General features: G+C 33.0%; 1 protein-coding gene across 4 annotated transcripts in view; it reads right to left on the reverse strand.

Moving 5' to 3' along the window:
• Positions 1-2,004: 2,004 nt before the first annotated feature.
• The window catches only part of CASD1 (CAS1 domain sialic acid O acetyltransferase 1), a 48,938-nt gene continuing 28,834 nt past the window's right edge, over positions 2,005-22,108 (reverse strand). For all 4 annotated transcript variants that reach the window (XM_039878074.1, XM_039878073.1, XM_039878070.1 and 1 more), the window contains 8 exons: positions 19,291-19,410; positions 18,118-18,274; positions 16,653-16,732; positions 14,315-14,416; positions 12,799-12,939; positions 8,933-9,010; positions 5,112-5,204; positions 2,005-3,553 (listed from right to left, as the gene is read on the reverse strand). In XM_039878074.1, the coding sequence (XP_039734008.1) occupies positions 3,287-3,553; positions 5,112-5,204; positions 8,933-9,010; positions 12,799-12,939; positions 14,315-14,416; positions 16,653-16,732; positions 18,118-18,274; positions 19,291-19,410 (1,038 nt within the window). In that variant the 3' untranslated portion in view covers positions 2,005-3,286. The remainder of the gene's footprint in view (positions 3,554-5,111; positions 5,205-8,932; positions 9,011-12,798; positions 12,940-14,314; positions 14,417-16,652; positions 16,733-18,117; positions 18,275-19,290; positions 19,411-22,108) is intronic.

Raw genomic sequence — 22,108 nt, forward strand, 5'->3', positions numbered from 1 at the left:
ATTAAATGGAATAAACAGAGGAATAAATAAAGTGAATAAAGAAGAGGATCACATGCCCTATCTAGAGAACAGGAATCAGGACACTAAAACAGAATGGCAAGAAAAAAAGAGGCCAAGACTATAAAAATAATTAAAGGAGAATATGGGACACTATTAAGGCTCCAAATATTTGTCTGATCAGTGTAAGTGAAGAAAATCAAGATGTTGAACAGATGTTTGAAGAAATAATGATGGAAAACTTCCCTATCCTGGTGAAGGAAATGGACATAAAACCCCAGGAAGCTCAGAGAATTCCAAAAATCAGGGATCCAAAGAGGCCCCACAAAGACACATCATAATTAAAATGCCAAAGGTTAAATACAAAGAAAAAAATTTAAAAGCAGCAAGAGAAAAACAAATAATTACCTATAAGGGAACACCCATATGACTGGCAGCTGATTTCTCAAGAGAGACAGAAGAGCTTGGCAAAAAATTTTTGAAAGAATGAAGACCCAGGATATACGACCAAGAATAATTTATTGAGCAAAGCTATCATTTAGAGTTGAAGGACAGATAAAGAGCTTCCCAGACAAAAAGAAAGGATTTTATCACCACCAAGCCAGAATTACAGGAAATGTTGGAGGGACTTCTTTAAGAAGAAAAAACATGTATCAAAAACAGGAATAAAGAATGGTAACAACTACTACCTATCAATAAGTACCTTAAAGGGAAAAGAATTAAGTGCTCCAACCAAGGGATGGAGTGGCTAAAAGGATAAGAAAATAAGACTCCTACATATTAATAGGAAGGGAATGGAAGAAGATATTGCTATGATGAACCTAGAAGGTATTTAAGTCAGACAGAGAAAGATAAACACTATATGATTTCACTTATATGCAGAATTTAAGGAATAAAAAGAACAAACTAATCAAAAACAGACCCAATATAGTGGACAATTTGGTGACAGAAAAGAGGGGAGGGGGTATGGGGAGTTGAGAGAATGGGGTGAAAGTTAAAAGAAGTACAAATTAGTAGCTGACGGATGGTCTCGGGGAAGGGAAGTGTGGCATAAGGAATGCAATTAGCATTACTACGTTGGCTAAGTGGAAGGTCAGGGGAGGGAGGGAGCAATTGGAGGTATCATTTTACTATATAGATGTCTAAGCAATGTACTGTATACTTGAAACTAATTTTAAAAAATGGAATCATGATACGTATTTAAAAAAAGAAAATCAAATATAAATAGAATGTATTTTAATTACAAATGCATTATGTTTTAACTATTATATATAACTATACATAAAATAAAGCTGTGGAGCATATTAAATAAGAGCATGCGTGTGATAAAGAAACAGAGTTTACCAGTTAAGTTTTCAGCCTGAGTTCAAATAGGACAGAAAACTTATATTCACTTGAGTATCACTATTGGAGACAATAAGTACTTCCAAAAACCAGAAATACTGGTCATCTTTTCTTCTTCAATTGTTTCATCGGGAAGAAACTTTCTCAGGTGATAAAACCTACAAGCTAAATTAAAATGCACTCTACTCGTTGGCAGGCCACACCAATAAGAATAATGTGATCACAGTACTTGCAAGTTTTTGATTTATAACTATACCATTCTCTACGTATAAAGCTGCAGTCTAGAAGGCAGAGCAATGAATCATTACAATTGTCCATCTGGGAAATGTCAAAGGATTAAGTAAGGGCAGAAGAGAGAAAAGGAAAGAACACACATTTCTATCTGAGAAATATTCCCCAATTAATAGGAAGATATCACTAGCACATAAATCCAGTGTTAAAGAAATAGTTAAATGTTGCAGATCTTCGAGTAGGACTACTAATAAACCATAACGCTTAAAATTCCTGGGTAGAAAGGCAGAATATCCTTCAAAGCTCTGATAACTTAATTATTCCTTATTCAACTATCAGAGTGATCTACCTCTAAATACAAAGAGTTTTAAAAACTAAATTTAAGCTGAGGAAATTAAGTAGACATTTGAGCCAATCATTAATGGACCCAGCTTTTTTAAAAAAAGAACACATATAGTTTAATTGATATTTTGCCAATACAAAAATAAGCATCCACAGAACGTTTATTTACTGTTTAAATTACTCCATATTTTCATATACCATGAACAGAAAATATATTTTACCCCACACATAGTAAGAGCAAACAAGTGCAATCTTTCAAACATTAAAAGTCATAATCAAATCTGTACAACAGATAAATAAATTTATACCTTTAACAGTTAGCTTGTAACAAAACCAAACCAAACCAAACCAAAAACACATATTGCCCAAAGTCACCGGATTACTTCAAAGTCACCGGTTTACTTAAAATTCTACTGATGGTCATATATATCTCACTCCTAACAACCTGAATCTTCACTAGACTGCACAAGTTTAGACTGACAAATATTTTTTAAAAATAGGAGGGAGTAATAAGAAATACCGAAATGGTTATAAAGAGCTTTCCAAACATTGGAAATAATGTACAAAAATTAACCAGTCAGGGAAAAACAGATTAAGTGGATCCACAGGGTAACTGGTATTACACTGGTATAGCTTAAGGAAACAAGTGAATGTTTGAATTGGAAAGAAAATTTGGCCTTTTTATAAAAAGAAGCAACAATAACATATGACAATGACAAAACCCTGTCATGGAGCCTCGAACAACGGTGAGACAAAGTGTACAAAGATTTAGGTTTGTATACCTGAAAACCACAGAAAAAAAAAAAATCATGGCAGGAAATATATAACATAAGAACACGAACACATATAAATTAAAGGCATACTGTTTAACATTCCACATCATTGCACATATGATAAGAAAACAATACTGCAGTCATTCTTAAGAAAGTTTTCAATGAAATAGGAAGTTCCATGACGATACAGGTGTAGACAATCTTATTACCACAAATTTAGTAAATATCAAAACAGTGTGACACTAAGCTCATTAAATTATCTCTCTATTTTTTTTTTTTTACTGGAAAGGTAATTATTTCCCTGCCTTCATATGTTAACTTAAAATCATTTATAAATGGAAATACAGATCCAGTAGAGAAGACTTCACATGCAGTCCCATACAATGCACTCTGCTTCACCAGTTCTTTTCAATATTTCACATTGGATATGTACATTTCCTATATATACAACCACAAGTGTTCAACAGACATCACTGAGCTGTCCTCTCACCACAAATGTTTATTTACATATACAGTTATATCTCCAGATAGATGTTTTTCTCCTCTTGGCAGACGTAAAGTTAGCTTGAAGAGTTTAAGTTTTTTAGAATCTTAGGAACTTAATGTCTTGATTTATCTTGAATGGATGATAAAATGAGAAGTCCACAAAAAAATGCAGCTATACATGCCAACCTTTTCAACAGAGATGAGTTATCTTTAGGAATAATAATCTGTGCAAGATCATTAGTGATCTGAGAAATTTCATGTGCCACACAAACAAATATGAAAGTGCTGACAATGATGTTAAGCATAGGGTTTCCAGGTATGAGCACCAAGATACCCCTTGTGTCTGCCGCCAGCCATATGTGATATTGGCAGATAAATAGCTAGGAGGAAAAATATTTGAAGTTAGATATGTACAGAGAGCCCATGAATATAAAACAGTTTTTTCTAATTTAAACATTTGATAGCGTAATTACATTAGCAGGCTTTCCCAAAACCATTTAATTCTGTTTCATTTCTGGTCCTAAAAGTCTACTGCAAAGTCTATTCTCTGGAACTCCTATTTGCTGAAGCACTGCTTCAAAGTCCTCAAGAAACGAGCCACAGGAATCTTCTAACTTCACAAACATGTCTTTGCATGACATAGAAGACAGCTGACAGAATGGTATCTAGACTCCAGTATTCAGACCCTAAAGAATGACTGTGTGCATGCACGTGCGCACGTCTGTGTAGTACACTCATGTGTGTACTACCTGTGTACTTATGTGTATACAAATGTTTATATTTTTTAATATATTTTTGTGTGAATGTATATGAATAGGAAATGGCATGGTGTTTAAGACATCCTCTTGTTTGCTATGCATGGCCAGATGAATGTCTTCAACTACATTCGCAGGTTTCTAAAGTGTATTTCAAGTTCTACATGAGTATACACAGTAAACACCATAACCAGTTCTTTTGATTACGATTACAAACGTGGTTCTTTCATCACATTGCTTCAAAATATCAGAGTAGAAATATGCTTAAGCTACTTCAACAAATATGAGGACTAAGACACTTCTATATACTTAATGGAAATGCTAAATATTAAATTCATTCAATTAAAGTAGATAAAACCTCTCATGCTTCAAATATTAAGAGACTGGCAAAATATTCTTTTGTCTACTGAATGGCTTGATATACAATTGCTCTTATTGACGAGACTTAAAAAATAATGGAACATTTATTCAAGAACTCAAAATCTATTTTAAAGACAACTTAAAAAAATCTTATACTCTAAAATGCATCTTTTAAATAAATCTTATGCTCTAAAATATATCTTTTGATTAGAATTTGAATTCTACTGTTTTAAAATATTCTATTTCAAATAAAGCTCAGAATACTCAGAATGTATTTCAAAATCTACTTTAAATTGATTTCGTAGATAATTTCAAATTAGGTATTACATGCACAATGTAATGTTTTAAATTTTCCCCCAAATTTCTAATCATAGGGTGAATTTCATTTTGCTAAGCATCAATAACTTAAATTCTAGTAATATTAATTATGGAGATGAACAATAAATCAAAATCCCTCAGCTTGATTTCATTTATACGTACTTATAAATTTCACTTATATTTATTTCATTTCTTTCTCTCCTGATCTCAGCATCTTGGTTGTGCTTGAAAGCTTAAGACAATATAAAGAATACTGTGAAAGTCGTCTATGTCCAGTCATCTAAATAAGGCTTTAAAAATATTCTACAATACTTTACTGTTTTTGAAAGTAGAGATTTTTCCCTACGATTTCATAATAACAGAGCATTGGTTAAAAAAAATGCATGTTAAATTATATACATTTACACACACACACACACACGTATACATACTCATACACACATACATGCATGCACACATATAACACTTCGCTATGTAAGATAGAGCAAAATATTAATATACCAACCTCTAATGAAATTTTTCCAAACCAAGCAAAAAATGAACTGTAAATGGAACGAGCATATCCAGGAATATTCCTTATTAGGATAAAGGCTAAAATCTAAAGAAAAACCAAAAAGGCAAATATTAACAATCTATTTATTAAAAGCATTTTGTTTTCCTTCAAGTCATAACTTTATTATGTTCTTGAATTTGATACATACACAATGTTTTTTCCAATAGATAAAGTATTAGTAAGTTATTTTTGTTCTGGAGTCTATCCAAATTGGATTTCTCAACATGTGGTCTATATACTGCATATCAGTGTAGATATTAGGTGATACAGGGCTGAATAGTTTTATTTTATGTTTATTGGAAAAAATATAAAATCCACTTTGAGGCCCTTTGTGTAGAAAGAGATGGTATCACATTTATGTGGCAAAATTTGTAAAATCTCATAATACAATTTTCCTTCTTCCAAAAAGTGTCTGTGTGGTTGACAGCCGGCCCCAAGCCTCCTTTACTCTCTTCAAAATCTTTCTTCCACTGACAGTCATGTAAATAAGGGAAATGGCATGACTTTTAAGATGCCCTCAGGCTTGCTCTGATGTCTTAAACTGCATTCACATGTAATATATTTTCCCTCTGGATCTATTCTCCCCCAAAAGAATCTCCAACTTTTGGGCTCCTGGACTTCACCATTCTCTCCTCCATACTTTTCCACCAGGTAAAACAATCTTGAATTTTCTAAACCTTCAATTCAGTGACACATCCAGTAACTAGTTTATCAAGAAAAGAACTCTCATGAGAATCCATTTTCCTCATAAAGAAGCAAGAAACTGTTAAAAATAAATAAATAAATAAATAAATAAATAGATAAATAAATAAATAAAGGTTTCCACTTTCACAAATACCTTTCAAAACTTTCTTTCATAAAAGAATTGAAATTTTATTTACGCTTCAGAGAAAATCCCATATTCAGTGTTGATCACTGTAGGCATTTTGTCAAAGGATCAAGGTAGAGGTCTTTGAGATGCACAAAAAATGAGGAAATAAGAACTATGTGGAGAACTTTTCCATCGGGAAAAAAAAAAACCAACGTGAACTATTCAGGTATAATCAAGTTGAGTGATCCTCAGTCATGGGCAACAGTACCAGAGACTCAAGTTTGAATTTAGCCTTCGCCTTTTATTAGTTCTGGGACTCACAGAGAAGTACTTTACTCCTTTAAGTCTTTTTCCTCACCTATACAAATGGGATTAAAATTTACTTTGAAAGGTTGATATGAAAGTTAAATGAGAAAACAAATATGAGGTGCTTATTACAGCATATGTTGTAAGTCATTTAAAGAAACATATTAGGTAATTAATATTATGGGTGGTATACATAAATGGCAAAAATCATAAAGGTAGACCTAAATAAAGCCCTTAAACATGAAACCATTTAATGAGTTATTATAATTAAAATATTGCTTAAATTGTAAAATGCTAGGGAAAAAAATGCTAGGAAGATGCATATACATACAAATCACTAGCCTGAGCATCAAAAATCTGGGAACAGTCTTAAACACATCATGTTCCTTCTTTCTATCTGCAATCTACCAATTCCTAATGTGTATTTATTTCTTTAGCATATTCAAGTTTTGTTTTGTCATCTACTAAGGAAGCAATGGGATGAGGGCAGCAGAAAATCAAAGAAATAATAACCATGGAGAAGACAACTCTGGGGAGTCATTAGCTTGATATAGAAATAATAATGCTTAAAATTTGTTCACCATTTATAACTTGCTGGGTACTAAGCTAAGCACTCAATATACATTATTTATGGTTAGTCATCTGGATGTTATTCTACAGCTAAGCCCTTCTGGAAATTCCTATCCAAATTGACAGGCAAACAAAAAGGTAAGAATTCAAGAACTGATGCATAAGCCTTCTGCTGGGTCAGGCTGGGAAAATACTTTCTAATAGAACACTAAGAATCTTGTATATGTTTAAAATCTTAAAGAAGCCCCCTCGGATAAGTACTCTAAGGATATATAATCATATATACAACTTTAATATAATTATATGCATGTATATAATTACACGTATTTATATAATCATAATGTCCTATACACACACACATACCCACACACACACCTACACCTTTATCTTCTGTTGGCATCTGAAAATAAGAGTGAAAGGAAATAAGGATGTAACCTGTAACATGTGGGGCTACCTGAATACTCTCTGACTTTTACAATGGGGGAAAAGTGCCCTTGAAAAAAAATAGCAAGCCAATAAAATAAGGGTTTGCTTCAATTTGTGCTCCAAGCCCATTCTTTCACTGTGCAATGGAGCAGCTGAGGCCCTCACAAAAAAATTAACTAAGGAAATATGAGTACATGGAGGGTAGTGATTGGGAAGGAATGTGGTAAGGCTCAGCAGTGCTTATGTTAGTGTTATTCTATGTGTAGCCATTTTCTCCCTTAGCTCTCCTCACATTGTTCTGTACTGGGACACGAAGAGTGGTGACACCTCCCTTCCACGACATGAGCTACAGGAATGATATCAGATGTAATATGCAAAGAGTCATTGATAAGCACTAGTGTTGTCTGCAGAAGTCATAAAAAACGTTTTATGAATACAGTATAATACTTAAAATTTCATCAATTGTGTTTGCAGAGTCAATCATGTGCTTGGTGCTGATTATATAGAGGTTTAAGAGTAATAAAATAGCCCTGCATTGAAGAAAATTTAAGACCTCAGAGAAGATCCTCCAGCAATTCTCCCTGCTCCTCTTTGCTGGGATACTCATTTTTCGGGCCTCAGCTTAGACACTAGTTTTTCCAGCGACCCTGCTGTGATATCAAGATGGGTTAGGAAGAAGTTCCATGTGTTTCCAAAGTGGTCTGTACTTAACCACCACTACACAAATCACAATGTACTATAATTAACTGCAACCAGAGGTATCTCTGCAAAATGTAAATTTGATTTGAGTTGCCTCTAGCTTCTGCCTACCTTCCAGTCACTACCACACATTTCTCTAGACTCTGGGTCCCTGAACTCCAGTCCCAATGGCCTTCTATAAGTTTTTTGAGTGTGCTAATGCTCCTTTCCATCACAGGGCTTAAATTCTTGCTGTCTGCTGTACCTTCGTCCTTCCATTCTCAGCTTAATTTTCTCAGAGAAGTCATCCCTGACTCCTGACCACTCTTACTCCAACTCCCAACTAGATCATATCCACTCATGATATTCTCTGATTGCATCATGTACTTCTTTTAATAATTACACAGTAATTATATGATTATTATTCATAATAGAAGAATGTAGGCTCGATAGGGTAGGAACTATGACTGACTTGGTTAACACTGTATCCTTCAGCATATTATCTAGTACATACTAGGTATCAAACAGTCATTAAATGAATATGAAAATTTAATGAATTTATTAAATGAATGAATGTTTATTGTTCCATATCTCTACTGGACTGTAAGTTCCATGAGGGCAGGAGTTCTATCTTGTTTAACTCTGAACATCTTTACACGTACCATGGTAATTAACACATAGTTGTTCGTTAATAACTATGATTAATTAAATGAAGAAATTTGAATAAATGAAGAAAAGCAATTATGAGATGTAAAATTAACATTTTCTAAGTAAGTGACAAATACTGATCATTTCCATACATTTAATATAACAACTTTTACAAAAGATTTTAATATCCCTGTTACAGGAGAGGAAAGTAGGGCTTAGAAAGATTAAGTAATATACTTACATTTTATAGTTTGATTTAAAATTTCTCTGCCACTAGAGACTGTATTCCATCAAGAATTAAAAAGAAAAAATTTCTCTAAATTAAGATAATTACCTGTACCACAGAAACAGATGGGTGGAGTTCATTGCACTCTGCTTTGTTTTTACAACTGCTAGCCCAGATGGAATAGGTCTAAAATGAAAAATATATGAATCAGTTCACAAAAACAGTTAAGCCTTAAAGTGGTACATTCTCGTACATTTTTCAAGTTTTACTTATTTATAATGTTATACTTCATTACGATATTTAAAAAGCTCCAGTAAAAATCTCCCAAAGGTTGGCTCATCACTTGTTTCAGTGTCTCAACTGCCCAAAACATAAGAAAGCAGTGAGGGGGGATAGGTCTATGCTTTTATGGAAACAGTAATCATAAAACAGGGATGGCTCTTCATGTCAAACACCTTATATTTTTTTTCAAATTTATTACGACTTTTAAAATTCCTATTTCACAGAGCTTCCAGTTATTCTTCATATTTAACTTATATGTGTATTCATTTCAAAATTTATGTTGAATTAGAAAATTAAAAAAAATTTTAAAGTAAAGATTTTATTTATTAAAAATAATACATGGTCAAGATGGTAGAGTAGGTAAATACTGTGCTCGCCTCCTCCCATGACCACATCAAAATTAAAACTAAACTACAGAATAACGATGATTGAGAACTGCAATGAAGTCTAGTTGAATAGAAATCCTATAACTGGAGCCATACAGAAGAAGCCACCTTGAGACTAGGAGGAGAGGCTGAGATACAGAATAGGCTGGCCCCACATCCAAGTGTAGCAGTTAAAAATCGGGAGAGATATCTCAGCTGCAAAGGTCCCTCCTGAGGAGTGAGGGGTCCCTGCCCCACACCAGGCTCCCCAGCCCAGGGTTCTAGTACCAGGAAGAGAAATCCCTTCAACTTCTAGCTGTGAAAACTAGCAGAGATTGTAGTTGAGTGAGATGGAGGGTGGCTAGAGTCCCCGGTGCTCCTCTTAAAGGGCCTGAGTTGGGTTTATTCGCTAATGGACCCACTTGCTCAGAGCTCCAGCACTGGGGCAGCAGCTCTAAAGGCCCCAGGGACATATTGGGAGGAAATGAATTGTCTGGCTTCAGGGCTTGAGGGCTGGAGGGGCAGCTTTTTTCCAGACAGAAGTGGTGGCAGAATGCACTGTTTCTATGTTGAGTCCTCCCCCATCTCAGCATGCAGATGTAGGCTGTCACCAGATCTGAGTCTCCATCAACCTGGCTAATACTGTTCTCCTGGCTCTGGTGATTCCTTGAGACCACATTCCAACTTGTGGGCCCACCCAAGTGGCTTCTCTTGTCTTGTCTTGGCTCATGCTGCAGATTTTCCTAAATTCTTACAAAGGTTCATAAACCCAAACAAGCAGCATCTAGCCTCAGCATGCCCCATACCAATTGCTAAGCAGCCCCAAGCCTGGTTAGTGGCAGCTGGCCTAGGTTCACAGTTACCTTCTCCCAGGCATCTCCAAGCCCAGCACAAGAGGCAACCATCTGCAAATCACTTTGTAGCTCATATCAAGTGGCCCCGGGCAGGGTACATACAGGCAATGGCTGACCTTGGCCAGCAACAAAGGCCCTCCCAGGAGGACCCAGAACAAACAATACCAGTGGCTGGTTTTGGATCACACCAGAGCACCACCCAATATCCTCTACAAACAACACATCCAAAAGGAAGACTGGGCAGGCACCAGAGCACTGTGAAAGCTAATCTTTACTCCATAGGGTCAGACTCTGCACAACAGCTCCTCTACTATAGTCACAGCCAGTCCTCACAACCAATCAACCTGGTCAATCCCACTGATGTACCAATATCAATGAAGACTCAACTACAATAGGAGGACATGCGCAACCCACATAAGGAACACACCTGGAGCACCCAGCTTAGGTGACCATGGAGACTGTGCCACTGGGCTCCATAGGACACCTGCTAGATAAGGCCACTCTACCAAGACTGGGAGACATAGCAGCCCTACCTAATATAAAGAAACAAACACAGAGAGACAGCCAAAATGAGGAGACAAAGAAACATGTCCCAAATGAAAGAACAGAATAAAGCTCCAGAAAAAGAACTAAACAAAATTAAGCAATCTACCAGATGCAGAGTTCAAAACAGTGGTTATGAGGATTCTCAATAATTTCAGTGAGAACTTCAACAAAGAGATAGAAAATAAAAAATAGAGATAGAAAACATAAAAAAGAACCAGTCAGAAATAAAGAATACATTAACTGAAGTGAAGAATACATTAGAGGAAATCGACAGTAGATTAGATGAAGCAGAGGACTGAATCAGCGATTTGGAAGATAAAGTAGCAGAAAACATCCAATCAGAACAGCAATAAGAAAAAAGAATTCAAAAAAGTAAGGATAGTTTAAGGCGCCTCTGGGACAACATCAAGCATACCAACATTCGCATCATAGGGGTACCAGAAAGAGAAGAGAAAGAGCAAGAAATTGAGAAACCATCTGAAGAAATAATGATCAAAACTTCCCTAACCTGGTGCATGAAACAGACATACAAGCCCAGGAAGCTCAGAGAGTCTCAAACAAGATGAACCCAAACAGGCCCATACCAAGACACAGCATAATTAAAATGCCAAAGGTTGAAAACAAAGAGATAATCTTAAAAGCATCAAGAAAAAAAACAGTTACCTATACGCTCCCATAAGACTGTCAGTTGATTTCTCAACAGAAATTTTGTAGGCTGGAAAGGGACTAGCAAGAAGTATTCAAAATGATGAAAATTAAGGACCTACAACCAAGATTACTCTAGCCAGCAAAGCTATTTAAGAATCAAAGGATGGATAAACAGCTTCCTGGATAAGAAAAAGCTAAAGGAGTTCATCAACCCCAAACCAGCATTATAAGAAATGTTAAAGGGACTTCCTTAAGAAGAAGAAAAATGGTGATAACTATATATCTATCAACAACTACTTTAAATGTAAATGAATGAAATGATCCAATCAAAAGACATGGGGTGCTGAATGGATAAGAAAACAAAACCCTTATATATGCTTCTTACAAGAGATAACTTCAGATTGAAAGACATACACAGACTGAAAGTAAAAGGATGGAAAAATATTTCATGAAAATAGAAATGAAAAAAAAAATAAGCTGGGGTAGCAATACTTATACTAGACAAAATAGACTTTAAAACAAAAGCTGTAACAGGAGACAAAGAAGGACCCAGTAATTCCATCCACTTCTGGGTATTTATCCTTAGAAACCCGATACGCTAATTCTAAAAGATATATGCATTCACATGTTCGCTATAGCATTCTTTACAACAGCCAAGATATGGAAGCAACCTAAGCGTCCATGAATGGACAAATGGATAAAGAAGAGTTGGTATATATTACAATGGAATATTACTGAGCCATAAAAAAGAATGAAATCTTGCCATCTGCAACAACATGGATGGACCTAGAGGGATATTATGCTGAATGAAACGAGTCAGACAGAGAAAGACAAAAACCATATGATTTCACTTATGTATGGAATCTAAAAAATAAAATAAATGAACATGAAAAACAGAAACAAACTCACAGATACAGAGAATATTTTGATGGCTACCAGATGAGAGGGGAATCAGTTAGATGGGTGTAAAAGGGGAAGGGATTAAGAAGTATAAATTGGTAGTTACAAAATAGTCATGAGGATATAAAGTATAGCATAGGAAATATAGTCATCAATATTGTAATAACTATATATGGTGTCAACAGGTGGATATTAGATTTATCATTCAGTAAGTTATATAAATGTTTAACCACTATGCTGTACACCTGAAACTAATAAATTGTATGTCAACTGTAAATGAAAAATAAATTATTTTAAAAAATAATTGATTAAATTTTTATCTAATTTTCTATACCATTTAGGATGTTGGAAATTTAGAAGATTACATTTTGAAACTTACCAAGAAAGAAACCACTGAAATAAACAATAGAACATTTGAAATTTTGTTTGAAAAAAGAGGTTCACCCTTTCCTTCAGAAAGTACTTGACGTTTCTGTAAAGCCAGATAAATGAAAGCAAACAACATTCCATGAAAGACTACCTGAAAAATAAGGAGAGAAAATTTGTTTTAAACAGCTACTTTCTAATAAATAGCAAAAAAAATTGGTAAATGAGAAAATATGTATATATAAAAGTGAGTAGGTTAGAAGCTTAAAGGTTCAGAGTTTCTAGGACCTAAACTTCAAGAGTAAAACTTTGAGCAATGAAATAAAGCCCATGATCATTACAAATATAAGCAATAGATAGGCAAACATCTCTCCCCACAATATGAGATAAGCTGTACCATTTGAGTAGTTTCAGAAGCAAGTGAAGAAATAAAACAATTAAAAATAATAATAAACTATTCTGAAGACACATGATAAAATTTAAATGTACTCAACCAAGACAAACATTTTATATTGGTACTTTTAATCAAATAAAACAAATAACAATAACATTACCAAGATCATACTTTTAAAAAAGGAGTATACGTACATAAGAGTGAAAAAAATATGGACCAGAAAGCACGTGAGCTTTCTTTTTAAACAAAGACAACGTGAACTATCATTATCACAGTAGACTGCTCTAATAAGAAAGTTGAGAATTTAAAATTATTTGACGTGTAGACTTTAGCAAAGCTTTTTACTCATACTTGATTTTGAAACACAGTAGTGTTTCAAACTACTATATTTGAACTACACAGTAGTGTAGTTTATTGAAAAGTGCATAGGCATTGGAAACCAAGAATGGCACAGAATAGGCATTAAGAAAATATTTGTTGAATGAAAAATGAAATGAGTGAAAGATGGAAGGAAAAGGGGAAAGAGTAAAGAGGGGTAATTAATATTTATTCAGTGTCTATTATTTTCTAAACACTGTGCTAGATATTTTATATTATGTTGGCCAACTGAATCTTAATCATCCTTTGAGATTAAACCCATGGAATCATCCATGGAATCATCCATGACACTGCTCTCTCTTCTTTGCATACTTCTACCTCAAAACTCATACTGTACAGTTTAGCACCCAATAATAAGTAGTAAACTTGAGTTTGAAACTAGATGGTAAGGCTTAGAGGCCTGGAGGCATGCCGTCTTTCTTTAACATATTCCTCATAATACCAACACTGGAGCATATATTGGGGCTCACTAAGTTTTGTGCTGAATGGCTGAAGTATGTATATGAAGGATCACCTACATCAAAGTTATGACTCAAACAAAGGCCATTTTATAGTCAACACTTTTATAGTATTTTTCTGCTGATTTACATACACATTCATACCCTTTCTCTGCTGTAGAACAAGTAGGAAGGACTACTCTGATTTACCAAATCAACATGTTTCCTTATTCTAAACCTAAATAATATATTAAAATTTTCCAAATAATTTTTAAAAAGTATAATTTGAAATGGAAAAAGAGCACAAGGTAAATACATACGTAACGGTCTAACCTCCATCTGAACCACCATTCATAGACATTCCCTTTCAGTTCAAAACACTTGGACAATGGCCAAAGAGAAAAGATCTTCTCAAATGCACCCTGAGAAAAGGAATCCAGAAAATAAATTACAATGGTAGAAGTCAACACTCGCTTTAGAATTCATTATAAGTTAGGATTATATAAGACCACTCAATTTTTAGAGTCTATTTATTTCATTAAAAAATGTCATTTCATTTGAAATTCATTTGAAAATAAATTTATTATACTAATGGCTAATAAAGATGACTTAAAACTTTGTTAACTTACTTTCACTGTGTATGAAAGGCTTCTGTACTGAGACCAAATTTTTTTTAAAAAACAAGCTGGTAATTAGGAAATTATTCCATTTAAAAATTTTCACCTAGTACACAAAACAGCTAACAATTACTGATAAAACACAAAAATCCAAAAGGCTTCAGCCAATATGGTATCAATAACATAAAGAATGATGGCTAAGGTTAAAATACGGTTTTTCTTTCTCTAAATGTCCTTAATAATCTATAATTAATCATTTGAGTTAAAGAATCCTCTGAATTAGTCACCTTAATCAACCATACCCAAATGTTATTACTAGCTTTTGAAATAGTTTACAATTCAACTCTGGTCAAGTTAGTGAATTGTACCCTCTTATCAATCTGACAGCCTGGAAAATCTGAGAATGCAGAGGTAGAAGTCTTGGGTACATTCCTGCACATTAATGAAGTCATTCAAAGAAGAGAACAAAAACCTCAATTTCCAAACTAAAGAATGAGGGCAAACTCTATTAAGGAAAGCTCCATTATTAGACTTAATGCCATAGAATAAGAAATGTAACATCACAATTTTAAAAAGGCTAATAGAAATAATTAAAAAAATGAAAACTATTATTTTTTAGGTAATACTGAATCCTTAGGTCAGAACTTTATTATTTTAATAAAATGTAATATTCTCCATTTAACAAAAAAATTTCAAATGCTTATAGCTTATTAAAAATAGGTTCTATCTATGCCTCAGAATATTAAGGATTCTTAACAAGATTTGTAATATAAAGTACTTATATATCATATATATGTATCCACATGAAATGTAGAAATACAATAAGTATATTATATTATATATAGATGATTTTATGTACCATATATATGATGTATTTATAATTTACAACTTTATTTCTGATTAAACATTTGTTTCTAATGTGATCAATAAACAAGTATTTATTGAACACCCATTTTGTGGCAGACACTGGGCAATACCAGGTTATGTACTTTATTCCCAAAGCAGGGGAAACTTTCTCAGTCCCTCTGCTGAACCTCTGGTCCACCTTCCTTTCTCTCCCTCAGATGCACCACCAAGTGCTAGTAATTTTAATGGATGATTTTTAAGGAGTTGTTGCAGTTGTCTTTCTATTTCTTTATATATTTGCCTATTGTTTCTTTATTATTCTATATATCTCAGGCAAAACACCTTGGAGGTCAGGCAGAAATAGAAATGCTTTATTTCTAAGTATGAAAATAAGTATAAGAGCCTATGAAACAAACAAGCAAAAAAAGAAAGCTTTACAGACACACACACACACACACTGCTTACATGCTTACGTGGCATTTGCACCTGATGCGGCCAGGTACAAGATAGAGTGTTGGAGACAAAAGTAAATTGCAGAATATGTCTCAACTATAGGCATTCTAATTAAAATATTTTGTTCTAAATATCATGCTGCCCAAATGATATGTCTGCTTAATGGACTGACCAGTAGATAGCAGTTTGCCACCCTGCTAAAGTAGTTGAGAAAATCTCAACCATCATGATAGATAAAAGGTCAGAGATAAGAAAATGATCAAAATTTTAATTAAATTAAACATACTCTATACATACAAAACCTTTTGCTCCTAAGTTGGTTTTACTAACTGCCAAAATTTTACTCCATGCAGTTATAGAAAAATCTAGTAGTAACACTTGATGCAATGAATAATGCACAAACTCAGATGCAAATTCTGTCAAGAGAATTTTGATCTCTACTTAGAGTAGTGTCTTCTAAGAGGCATTCAATAAACGTTTGATTGATCAAATTCAAGTAAAATGGATTTTGAACAATTGCCAGAAGAAGAGCTTTAAATTGCTCTTACAACAAAAACAGTGGTAACAAAAGTAGATAGGTCTCAAAAGAACTACACTGAGTAGTCAACTACAAAGTGACACTTTTATTACAGTCATTAAAAAATGAAGCTGTAAAAAAATGCTCTTACTCCTCACATACTTTAATAGACTTGAACTTTAAAATAAAATAGAACAAAATATAAACTAAAAAGACTGTACAAACCTGAGAATATGCCAAAAAACATATACATAATAGCAAGAAGGCTAGTTTCAGCAGTAAGCCAAAATGCCAGAAGCAATTTCCTAAGAGAGAAAATATTTAATTTACTAAATATAAATTTACATAAGAAAACATATTAAATACTCTCTACTTAACATAATAATGTCTTACATAATTCCTAAAATAATTTATGGCTGCTTATAGGATACACGAAATATATCTAAGTAGTATAAATTACAAGTAGGACAAAAAGGAAAAAAAGGTGGAGGGTACTTGCTAGGAATGAGGCTTTAACATATACCTGATACTTTATATACCTGCTGTTCATCCACTATAAATATATTTGAAACTACCTCCTGGATTCAATTATACCTATTCATTAGTGAAAGTTACAAAAACATATGGAACAGTATGTTCAATGCAATTCTAACAAACACTCATGTTGAATATAACTTTGGTAAACAGCTTAAACATTCAAGAGACAGCTTAAGAACTCCCTAATGGACTAGGATTTAACTAGGATTTAAAAATAAGATATATTTTAACATACACATATTTTAAGTTATGTGTTCAGTTTATATATGTTGATTATTCATTTGATTAATATGCTGGGTTTGTGTCAAGGAATTAAACTACAGAGGCTATCCAAAGACACTAATGGACTTTATTAAATAAAGGCTGGAAACTAAACTCTTTCCTGAAAAATTATTTGAGATTATAATGGAAATCAACAGAAAATATTTTTGACATACGATATTTGGTTGAGCTAATTATTAAAAATATTGTTTTTCTAGAAAGGAGAAGCTTTCATTTTAATGATATGATCTTGACGGGGAAGCATTAAAATGAATGACTGTGGTCTCACTTTGAACATTATCATATCAGTAACTGTCTGTGAAATTTGAAGATGATAATCTTTTGGACAGTTAGGTTTCCTTATAGGTTGATAATAACTGCTTAAAGGTTTATCTAGAAGATAAATTATATTAGTACTTTTTAAACTTGTTTGACATAAAAAGCCTTTCTACAAATGAATGTTTATTCAATATATATAAAGATCAATATATGTAAAGATCAAATAAAGCAGAGTTGTTAGGGTTGAAGCAGGATGGAGGGGACTACTTTGCTCTCCCTTCTCTCTTCTAGATCTCTCCAGCTGGTTATGTACATGGCAGTTTGAAAACTGTTGCATTAATAGGTAAAATGGCTTCGAAAAATTTAAATTTAAAAAAGAGAAAACACACACAATATAGATACAAACTATTATTCTGCACTGTTATGTTACTTGAACTACTTAGCTGTAACATTTCAGAAAACAGTTGAAGAATAAACTTTTAAAATATCAATACTACACATGAATTTAAACTGTCTACATGTCTCAATAAAAATAATAGCCTTTAGGAACTAAAAAGAAATTTAGAACATTGAAAGAATATATTTATTAACATTAGTAAGAGAGTATATTTACCGTTTGCTTTTTTTTGGATTATTTGAGGCCATAGTGCTAAAGTAACATATATGACCATGAACCATACAGTGACCAAGGGGACAAAGTAATAGAATTGATAAGGCCGATCCATCACTATACATAACACCACTACCAGGAAATTGAGACGAAATAAGACCTATTAAAAGAAGAAAATGGATTTCATTCCAGATATGCATGAAGAGCAAAGACAGATTCTTTCTGACAGAGTGTAAATGTTTATTTAAGACTAAAATAATAACTGTATAAGTATCTTTTACTAATTCCTAAAATTATATTTGTTTTACAGTCATTGTAAAGAGTTTGAATATAAAATATTTAAGCATCACTATGTTAACTTAATCCCAGCAAAGCACCAGCCTGAGCTGTCCTCTGGCTAAAACTGCCATCTTGTTAAATGTAGGAAAAGAATCATCCACCTCCTTCCTAGGCCTACAGTTTATAAGTGGAGATTATATTACCTGAAGAAAAGGTGTCCATTTCATCTCTACTTGATGTTGATTTACCCCATTTGGGATTAAACTGAGAACTGTCATAGATACAAAATGATATTACTCAAATTTAAAGGATTGTTAGGACTTTTCTAACAGTCACTTCAGACAGTGTAGTGCATTCAAAGAACAAAGAATTTGAGCAGATTGATATTAGAGTTGCATCACTTACTGTGTGACCATAGACAAATTATTTAACCTCTCTGAACCTCAGTGTCCTTGTCTGTACACATAAAGGTCACAACTCAGAGGTGTAATGAGGGGTAAATAAAATAATGTTCAGAAATTGCCTAGCATAAGGTAGAAACTTAATAAATATTAATTCTCTTCTTAGAGAAAACATAGCATGTTATAAAATCCCATTAACTGTACATTTCTACAAAACTGAAGTGAATCAGCAATGTTGTCCCTTGAGTACCAGTGCTTTTATTATATATTCATCTAAATTATATTTTCTATTCCCTCAGTAGTAAATTATTTATCTCAAATTATTAACCATAGAACACAGAAATAACTCAACTTTAAAATGCTATTTTGTAAATTCGAATTATTCATGGCCTTAAAATGACTATATATATATATATATTTTTTTTTTTTTCCCTTAACAATTAGGCACAAAAGCATGTTGAAATGAGAAAAAGATAATAACTGAATATATTCCTACCTGACATACTCTGTGGATTCCAAAGTCTCCTTTGATCCAAAAGTATGAGAAATGCCCATACCCTGTCTGAAATAGATATGCAGCAACCAGAACCCGAATGTGCATGTACACAGGCAAAAACTGTTGACAAAAATAGGTAGAATATGTGTTGGCACTAACAATACCTTGAATTATTATAACCAGTACATTTAACCAAGATAATGGATCGTGTTACTATTTGACATTAGCTCAATGAAAAGATTTATTCTTAAAAGTTAGGTATTATAGCAGAGGTTAAAAAAAATGTGGACTTTGAAATCAGATAGGCCTAGATTCAAATTCTGTATCTGCCACTTACTAGCTATATGACTTTGAGTTTTCTAAACTGAGAAATGAGGCTATTCTGCTTAAAAAGCACTTATGAGAAATGCATGAGTCAATAAATAGAAAGCACTTTGTACATTTTGTTTAGTTAGGATTAAATATATCTATAATAATTAATCACCATATATACTGAATACAAGTTCACTCTGGATTTCACATTTTCCCAATGAGAATCAAAAACAAAACAAAACTCCTAAATTTTTGGCCCCTATAAGTAGACTTTAGACTTGTAAATAAAATTGTTACATGACTACTTACAATACTGAATAGTTTAGCAAAAAATACATATTTAAAAAGCTTATGCAAACATAACTTAGAAATATTATTTCCCTCCCTTATTTTATTTTACATTTCTACATAAATGTTTCATTATGATCAAGACCCTGAGAATTACTTACCATGGTTTTTCAGAGCATCACGTATTCACTTCTAAGTTGAATGAAATATAACATTTCCTATCTATATTTTTGGGGGAGTCACTGGAAATATTATCTCATTTATAAGTCTTAATTCTCATGACCTTAGAACAATGCCATTTCACTTGCCCCCAACCGTCTTTTAGGTGTACATTCACGATCTCCATAATATAACGAGTGCACTGTTTTTAAAAATGATCTTTAAAAGGCTTGTTCAGGCCATTCTTTTAAGGATAATTACTAAACCAATGTAAAGTTTGTTTTTTTGGGGGGTGGAGGTGCTTCTATTTTATAGACTCATCTGATCATCTTTGTAATTATCCAGCATTAACAGTGTTTATAGCTACTCTAGTTAATGTGTCTTCCCCAAGTGAGGCTTTATAGGATAAAATAAAATTAAGCAGACAACCTAAATAGACTTTATAAGGCCTTGAATGTATACACCTTTTATATATATCCTTGAACGTATCCTTGAACACGGTTTTCTTTTCTTAGGGATAATATTTTTTTTTCTGGAAGGAAAAAGCTCTGAATTCATAATAGTTCATAAATTCTTTAACACAGCCTCCACTCTAGCCAGTTAGATCTGTCTCCTAAACTGGTTCTCCTGTGCTTCTCCTGTGCCTTTTCCCTTGTTGACCTGTATATTCTACCCGGGAATGTTCTCCCAACCACAGTTTGCTTATTCAAATCCTATTCTTTTTTAGAGCCCTGTTCGAAATTTCCAATCTTTACTCTCAAATGAGAGTCATTTCTCCTTCCTCTGAGTTAGTATAGTACCAATAATTTTTATATCAAAGAGTTTTTATTTATTGTTCTTCATCATTAGTTTTTAAGTGTCATCTCAACATTAGACAGAAATTTTCAATGAAGGTGTAACGTCTTAGAATGTGATGAAGGTGAGAAATGTAATAGTGAAATAATCTCAGGATTTACCTAATCTAAATCTGTACCCTTACTTCATTCTTGAATGTATTCTAAAATATTCCCTTAAAGTATTTATTTGAGCACTAATAGTAACAGAAAACGTACAAATTCCCAAGGCAATCTGTTCAATTTTCGGATGCTCATTAACTACTATACAGCTACTTTTCATGAAAAGTTGAAATTTAACTCAATGTAAAACTACCAACTTCAGCCTTCTAGGATAGGGCTATGCAATAGAGATAAAATTTGAGCCAGCCACATAGTAAATTTTTAATGTGACTAAAAAAGTTAAAAGAAATAAATGAAACTTACTTTAATAAATATATTTTATTTAACTCAATATATCTAAAATATTAACATTCTTTAATGAGGTATTTTATATTCTTTTCTTAACACTGTTTTTGAATTTAGTATGGATTTATCATAATCTTTCTTAATCTGGTTTGTACAGAACATTTCAGTTCCGACTAGCTACACTTGAAGTGCTCAATAACCACCTGTAGCTAGTAGCTACCATAATGGAGAGTCTAGTTTAATCACTTTTACATCTAATAGTTCTGCAAGTATTTAAAACCAGATGTCAAACCTAGGCAAACCATTCCCAATTACTTTAACCACTGTCCATAAAACATGCTTTCAAGTCCCTTCAAAACTGAGGCTGGGCCTACAAAGTTGAGGGTTGGTTATTATATTTAAACAGTAAATACAACTTATTTAAGTTAAATTAAACACTATCACAATGATTTGCCAGATTCCTGCCAATGTTGGATTATTACAAATTTCATGTAATAATTCTAACTTTTTATTTTAAGATATTTTAAATCAACAGAAAAGGTGCAATATAATACAATGGACATCTATATATATTAGGTTGAACCATTTAAAAGTATGTTGCATACCACATGATATCATTCCTAAATATTTTAGCAAGTATCTCCTAAGAAGAAAAAATAGTTTTGTATCTAACTATATTATCACTCTCATACCCAAGAAATTTTAAATGAATTTAACAGTATTTACTGTACAATCCATATTCAAATTTCCCTGATTGTTCCAATAATATCCTTTATGGTTAAATCTTTTAAATTTAGAAAACTGAATCAATGATCATG

Source organism: Pteropus medius, unplaced genomic scaffold (assembly GCF_902729225.1).
Source record: "Pteropus medius unplaced genomic scaffold, Ma_sr-lr_union100, whole genome shotgun sequence".
NCBI lineage: Eukaryota > Metazoa > Chordata > Mammalia > Chiroptera > Pteropodidae > Pteropus > Pteropus medius.